This window comes from Papaver somniferum, chromosome 9, assembly GCF_003573695.1.
Source record: "Papaver somniferum cultivar HN1 chromosome 9, ASM357369v1, whole genome shotgun sequence".
NCBI lineage: Eukaryota > Viridiplantae > Streptophyta > Magnoliopsida > Ranunculales > Papaveraceae > Papaver > Papaver somniferum.
In genome coordinates this window covers 35741460-35749704 of record NC_039366.1, presented here as the reverse complement: position 1 = coordinate 35749704, position 8245 = coordinate 35741460, and the positions used below count along the sequence as shown (strand labels likewise).

Genomic DNA, 8245 nt, shown 5'->3' with positions numbered 1-8245 from the left:
ATTTTATTTTCTTGCACACCAAATAACCAATGGTTCTTAACAAACCGAGATCATAAACCAGGTAAAAACCGCCTTTCACGGATTTATTTTTTTTCTAAATTTGTAGACCCCGCCCCTCGGAAGACGTGCAGGGAGTGGGCTGTGAGAACCAGTTTTTCTCTCTCGGTTTTTTTCGTTGTTAGTGAAGAATTTTTGTTTGAAATATTAATCTGGATTGCATCAACTTATTGGTTTCAGGACGTTAATTTGAAAACATGGGTCCAATATTCTTTAAGCAAAAAACAGATCCGTGCATCGCACGGGTGAAAAACTAGTATATACCAATACCAACGACCGAAGACGAGGAAGATTTTGTTCACAACTGAAACAACCAAACCAGCCAGACCAAGAGAAGCTAAAAGGTTCAAGGAATTGTTAGCCATCCAAATCTGGTAAGATCATTATTGCTTGTATATATGTTGCACTGAGCCAGCGGACAATCGTTTAGATTAGGTGCTTGCTCTCATTTTCCTATATATCCAGTGATAACATTGTTTGATCTTATCTTACTTCACTATATCTCTTTATAAGCTAGTCATCCTAATCTCAAATATGTTATGCATCAAATTTAACCTGGCTTGCCTGTGTGGGCAAATCTCTGATAGGGTGCCAAAACTGGATTTCACCATGCTGACCACCAAACTTCCAAGGGAGGTTAGCCGCACAATTGCATATAATTAAGCCAAGTATTTAAATTCCTCGCACAAAACAGGTTTAAGTTAAAATGTTTCAGTTTCTTTTATTAGAGAAGATACAGTTGTTGATAAGAAAAATCTACCCTAGAAAGCAAACTATGATGTTATATGACTTTTAATGTCCATTTCAAGCTCAAGTTATTATAGGGATTGTACAGTACTACACAACCTGTAACCGCTCTTTCTTGCCCTACCAAATTACCCCTCATCATCTACACTACCAACTGCTTCTTTAAATGCGACCAAATATAATCATTCTCATTGCCTCATCTCTCTTTCTCTCACTCTCTGAATCTGAATTTTCAATTCAGCTCATTCATTTACTGCACTTCTGCCCTTGCTTTCAGTTCCTGCTCTCAATTATGGTTCTGTGTTTTCCACAAAGAAAACTGTAGGGATTGTCAGAAGAGCGGTTTACACCATCCTCTAAGAAAATTGTGCCTCATACAATGAAATCATACTCGTAAATTTATCCGTTCTGACATTCTAAGAATGTCGGAATAAATTTTATCACCACCTATTTCCATACCGGTGGCACCAGCAGCAACTCGCATTACGTCTTCAATTAGTGCAACATTTCCCATAATATCCACATGTGCCCCACTTTCTAAACCACGGCCTTCAAAGAAGGCAGGTGTTTTGTGCTTGTATTCGCGTATGTATGTAGGAATACCTGACGGGTTGAACCTGTTCTTTCCACGCCAACCTTTTGCACACATGAACCCTGCACTTATAACTGGGACACTTTCATCCCCATCTACGAAATATACACCATTTCTTAAGCAACCATCACCACTCCCACCTACAGAGCTATCTATCCTGAAGGGAATGCTTTTGCACCTATCCGTAGGAGAAGTTCTGTACACATATGATCTTTCCGTGGGAATACCCGTCCCGTATAGACAGTAAATTTCCATGTTTGGAGCATCAGGCAACCTGTTTAATATTTACAAGATATTAGTGACTCCTTCAATTTCCTCAGAGAGACAGTTAATATTCATTCACATTCACATTGATAAAAAGATGAATTTGCTTACTTGGTTTCGAGTGGATTGGACCAGTACTTGTAATGCGAGTATTTAGGATCATCTAAATTATCTGCTATTCCATACGAGAAATGAGCATCAGATCGCCGCATCATTTTTGGAGCTACGAAGTGAAGTAAATCTATTAAGGTTTTTGCCGTATACGCTTTATTGTCAGCAACACCTCGAATACTCTCCCTGCTCATTTCATCATATTCCGTCCACACATCTCCACATGAGGAGTTTGACTTGTGTTGATGGCGACCTCGAGAAATTTCCTGCTCATTATCACTAGTCAGCCACATCAATGAAGTTATGGATAACAATGCGTACGTAAAACTGTTAAAAATTTCTTACCTTTGGATCAAATGACGGCAGATTGGAAGATTGAACCTGTGATGTTGTCTTCCCAAAAGAAATTATCCTGCCATATCTTACAGGATCCTTGACCTTGAAACCTAGCTTTCCATCAGTTTCATTAGTTGACTGTGAACTTTCGCTTAAAGCAGACTGGACGTACTTCGTCTTTGTTGGATCACAATCGTACTCTTCTTCAGGGGACCAATCCATGTTACCCCAGATAGTCTCTCCTCCTTTTGGGATTAAGGACATGAGTGAGTCCCATGTACGAGATACCCGCATTACATGTTCTAGAGTCTGAAGCCCAAGAAGCTCAGAATCTAAAACCCCCGGCGCCATTGCCCTGTATATACAAGTAAATGCTGATTAACACTAAGAATAGCACAATACGAATGTTTCGTTTAATGCACATACAAACTCACCAATTTAGATAGCAAATTCTACGGGTAAGACGTTTCAAGAAAAAGAAAATTCAACTCAAGCTCTCTTACAAATTCATTGGCGAAGTACTAGCTATATTTTAAAGGAAACTGAAACTTAAAGCAAAGATAAAAAGTGACTAACCTGGCAAAAGCAACATCTTTAGCCTCTCCAGAGAACAAGCCACTGGCTGCCTTTGGGACACCAAGGAATGCAGGGCCAATGTTCATCACTGATTTGATATGCTTAGCGCACCATCCTGGCCCTGCACCACCACCCATTGGAGAAGGTGCTTCGACCCATTTAAGGAAATGTAGAAAGTAGAGAACCCCCATTGAATGAGGTACAACTACAACCTTTTTATATCCATTAGTCACATACATAAGTTCAATTTTACTCTTCAGCCTACTTAGAGCTTGGTCCCGGACCTGCTCTTTCCGAAATAACAATGTACTTGATTAGTATCTGAGTTATGAAATGCCGGACTTTGAATTAACTCAAACCACCAACAAGCTGAGAATCATGGCCATAAAAGGGCGCAATATCAAAGACTGAAGTACAAGAAAAATGAAAAGGCTTAAATGTGGAAAGCCGCACTAAAGGAGAATTCATAGTTTACTCATTTTGAATCCCTTGGTGTGACATGCATCATCTAGCAGATTTGCAGGAAATGGAGGAAATGTACTCCCTCATTTTAAGAACCAGAGATATGCACATTGTTATAATTTCCAGTTCAATTTTTAGTGGGCATTAACAGTGAATTTTCTTGTGTTGTTAACTATTGTAAGCATCTATAGTCAGATCATGTTGAGGGGTTTGGTCCAAATGAATTAGAATGCACAAATGTATCTTTCACAGAAAAATCGATTTTGTAGTCAATTCTACTCAATGCTCATAGCAAAACTTAAGAGAAGGATAATTTTCGAATTACTCTTTATATTCTTGAATTGCATAAAGAAAAAAATAGACAGATATGTAATGCAGTTACCTCAGTATTCTGGAAAGACAGTCTCCAATCATAAGCAGCCATGTGCATGTTCTTCCCTTCATATCCAATTTTAGCCAAATTCTCAATAAGAACAGCCCAAACAAAGTACCAAGAAGCGAAATAATCAGCAGCAACTAACCCCGGGACAGCTCGAACACGTATGCCTGGTGGGTCTAATCCTGTTTCATTGTCTAAAGACATATGTTCTAGCCAACACAAAGGCCTGACAGATGCAAAATTCACACCTTTAATCAAAATCAAGATAAAAAAACTAAATCTAATTACATGAATTTCAATTCAATTGGGAGTTAATGTTCAAACCTCTTGAAAATTTCAGTAAAGCTACCACCCCATAATCGTTTCCGAAATAGACCATCTGCACAAGGTTTCCCCTCCCACAGCTCCAATCCACCGGTAACAATGCCAGGTATTAGTACAACCGGATGTAATGCATTTAATCCTTCTTTTTTAAGTTTAACCCCCGGTGACTCCGGCACTTCAAACCCCGGCAATGCATTATACAGTACTAATAACAACCACCATGTTGTACATATATAACCAATCATCCAACAGCACCAATCTAAACATCTCCATTCTTTCGGATCTCTTCTCCTCCTTAGAACCTTCCTCTTATCACCATCATTAGTAATTTTAAGCAGAGGTGGTGGTGGTGGTGGTGGTGGTGGAATACAAGATTGATTATCATGTTTCTTGATAACCTTATCAACAGATTGAAAAGAACATTTACTAATTGCAGGTTCTACATAACATAGCTTCCTAAATCTAAGTAAGGAAGCCATCATCAAGAATCAAGAAATCAAGAATTGGTGAAGAAGGGGGTTTAGGGTTGGAGTGAACTTATAGAGTGGTGGTGGTGGAGGTATATAGAGACGTTACTGAAACAGGGCCACGTGGTAAGGAACAAGATGAGGTTATAGCAGCAGCTGTACTGTATAGGTGGTGGGTGGAATTACACAGAAAGTGGCCATCATTCATCATGATGAAAAATGAAACAGATATATAGAACCAATTTGCGATGAAACCAAGGGGCTAAAAAACTGAACCCTCCATTACGACACTTGTCTGCCCTAATTCATGCAAAGAAAAGAAAAAAAATGGAGTAATTTTTTTTAACTTTAGTCTCTAAAAACATAGAGAACACTGTTTCACGTGGATAGTTCTTTCTCACTGGGTGTGTAAGACAAAAGGGTTTCAGACTGTGAAGAAAAAGATGAGTGTTTTTTTTTTTCTGAAGATGAGGTGGTGGTGATACCCAATCATAACAAAAATTTACACACATTTCTAGGAAACACAATTACCCATGTTTTCTTTCTTTCTTCTTTCTCTCCCTACTCTACACCTCTCCCTCTCAATCTCTGCAAACCCTTAGGAAGAAGATAAAGATGGGGTTGTAAGAATTATACAGAGAAAAAAACTATATTCTTGTTTGTTTTTTCTTCTGTTGGTACTCTGTTTTTTTCTTATGGAAAACCAGAGGAAGGACTCAGCTAATGTTTAGCTGAAAATTCTGTGAATGAAATTAATGGAGGGATGAATTTATTGGGTTCTTCTTGTAAAGGAATTTGCGTGTTTGGGTTGTTACTCGTGAGGACAAAATCTCCATCAAAGGGAGGAGGTTATTGTAGACTTTACAGTAGTGTGGCTGTTATGCTAATTTGTTGGATAGGAAAATTGCTTTGTTTCTAATTTGCTTTGTTGTTGTTTTTTTGTCTGGGCACAGTGGTTTGTTTCATAATTTAGATGGTTGCAGAAGAATATGAAAACAACAAGAGAGAAAAAAAAGCGAGAAATTGATGATGAAAAATTGCGATAAAGATAATAAAGATTAAAGAAAAGCTGAGTTCTTTTCCAGAGAATTCAACAAATTAAATCAAGTGGGAATTTTCTTTCTTTCACTTCACTTTTTTGTGGGGGTTTAATTAAAATTTATGTGATTGATGTCAAAATTGTGTTCCACTATGGTGGAATGGTATTGAATGTGATTGTTTAATGAGTACCACGTACCACCTCTCATGAAGCAGCACGTAAAAGTTGATGTGAAAATTAATATTTGTAGTCTAGTAGCCGTTAAAGGTCTTTATTAGACTAGGAGTAGGCTTTATGAGTTTAATCTCAGGAGCATGATTCAGTTTGTTGATGCAAAAAGCCCATGAAAATATGCATGTATAGCGTATTACAAGACATCATATATCTATGTTGAGTGGAATGTGAATTTTGCTTCCATTTGGCGAGGGTAAACCTCCATGAGTATCGACAGTATACACTCTCGTGGGCGGAAGCTAAAGTTTATAGCCTGGTTAGATATCGGAATTAGAAATTACTCTCACAAATTATCATAAGTAAGAAAAAGTTGTTTCGCATAAATTAGTCTAAACTTGTTAAAATAAAAATATGTATTTTATTAAAAAATAAATGAATGCACACTGCATCTTAGCGATACGAAATTAAATAAAAATATATAATGAAGATATGTATTTTATTACATCTCCCTGATATTACGCGACATCGATAGACATTTAGAAATCGTGATATAAGTTATGATCTAAAAGTTGGATTTGAACTTACGTCTCTGCATAACCGTATTTTTCAAATAATTATTCAAAAATTTATGTTCATTCATTTTCTTAATCTCGAAACTTAGATTTGCTTGATTTATCAGAGATATTTGGGTTTGTAGATTTGGGTTTGTGTAATTTGTTTTTAATGCTTTCAATAGGAAAATCATATTATCTGTGATTTTGGGTTTTAGGATTTATTTTACCTTTTATGTTTTACTATTGATATCTCACGGTGGTCTTATTACAGGTTAGTATGTCACTAAGCCAGAACCAAGTAAGGACAACTGGAGTTATAGATTCCCTTAACACCTTATTTGGTTGGAAGAATTGGATTCCTAGGAATACTAAAGGGATTATTCAATTCTTTTCAAATCGAAGAAATTAGCTTTGGTTGAGGTAATTCAATTACTTTTGTTTTTACCTTGGAAACCAATTTCATTACACTATTAGACCAATGCAATGAAAATTCATTACTTTGGAGGGAATTGGATTTCTAGGAATCAAAATTCTTAATTACATAGAATTGATTTGTGTTGTTTGGTCCAACGAATTGCCCACGTCCCCCAGAATTGGATTACCAAGAGTTCTATTCCTTCGACCATAGATGCTGAAAAGGCATATGTGCACATATTCACTCAAACGAATCTAGAAATATGTTTCCGTAAATCTATTATAAGCAAAAAAGAAGAGTAACAGAATAGCGCTCCCTTGAATAGGAGTTCTGAGTTTCCGTAATTTTTGCAATAAATAGTAAGAAAATCTTCAGGTAAAAAAAAAATATATTAATCTAAACTTGTTAGAACAAAAATATGCATTCTATTAAAATATAAATAAATACGAACGCACGTCACATCTTGCCGATATTTCGCTAACTTATCAGTAGTCATTTAAAAATTGTGATATAAAACATGCAAAGTAATACAGAAAACCTGAGTACAATACGTAGAAGAGATCGAACCATGTCCCTAACCGCCTATGTAACCACCCTAATCCGTGGAGTACACGTTATTACAAGTAAGTATGTTTCTGAGCCAAAACCAAGTAAAGACAATGTGAGCTATAGATTCCCTTAAAAGGCATCTATTCACATATTCGCTCAGAAAATCTGGAAATTTCTATTTTTATTCACACCTTGAAATTCATTATCTAATTATATTTTTCTAGTTATATTTTACCTTCAATCCTGATTCCTTCACTATCTTCGTTGTGTTGTATGGGAACTGTCATATCATGGGCTGCATATATTACTAATATCCCGGCCCGCTCTTAGATCTCTCTCGATTACACCTTAGAAAATTTGTTGGGAAAGAAAATCTTCATGTCTCGTCTTCTAATGCCAACATTTTGATGAGACAAACAACCTTCCATCTTAATCTTAGTTAACAATGTAAAGGTGATGGTTTCAAAAGATTCAAAGAACTCTTTTGAAAGAATGCATTAGATTCTCACTCACATAATTTAGCTTAATTTTCGACAGAAGAGACATGTGAATTCAACACCTAATTGTTATTATTATTACTAGTAAAGGGCACGTGCGCTGCACGTGTTATTCTTGTTGGTGAGGCTGAATTTAACATCACTTAGACCAATCCTGGCACAATTATAGTTGTGTGGTGGCCTTAGAACTCAACAAAACTCTCTACTCATCTCCATTAAATTCTAGACTTTTTGGCCTATCTTGTGAAGTAAGTATGAAGCAAGCAAAATAATGCCAGTAGAAACAGAGAATGAGTATAGGAGCGAACTTTAGAATTGAAAAAAATATATTCTATGGATTCTTCATGCATCATCCTAGGGATTCTTCATGCACGACTGCCGCATATGAATTGAAAAAATGTATAATTACCTTTATCAGAAGCTGAAGAAAGTCGCGCATCATCTTAAATAAGTTTCCCAGCTTGAATTGGATTAGGATTAATACATCTAACATGATATACTTTTCAAGAAGTGAACATTAGATGTACAAATGCTAACCTAATTCTGCTGGGAGTGGCAATTTCTCGCTCTATAGGTTGTAGCATAGAGACCTGAGCACAAACGTTTGCAAAAGCCAAAAGCATAAGATCCGTCAGTACAAACTAAGAAAATGGACTGTCACATTGGTCGTACATAATTTTCTTTTACTATAGACAAAATAGT

General features: G+C 36.5%; 1 protein-coding gene across 1 annotated transcript; it reads right to left on the bottom strand.

The window, feature by feature from the left end:
- Positions 1-757: 757 nt before the first annotated feature.
- Positions 758-5335, bottom strand: LOC113314070 (putative phospholipid:diacylglycerol acyltransferase 2). Its single transcript, XM_026562849.1, has 6 exons — positions 3849-5335; positions 3528-3750; positions 2684-2967; positions 2117-2462; positions 1772-2037; positions 758-1670 (listed from the first exon to the last, which is right to left on the bottom strand). The coding sequence occupies exons 1-6, from the start codon at positions 4328-4330 to the stop codon at positions 1190-1192; spliced, it is 2082 nt and encodes a 693-aa protein (XP_026418634.1). The 5' UTR covers positions 4331-5335; the 3' UTR covers positions 758-1189.
- Between the last annotated feature and the right edge of the window lie 2910 nt (positions 5336-8245).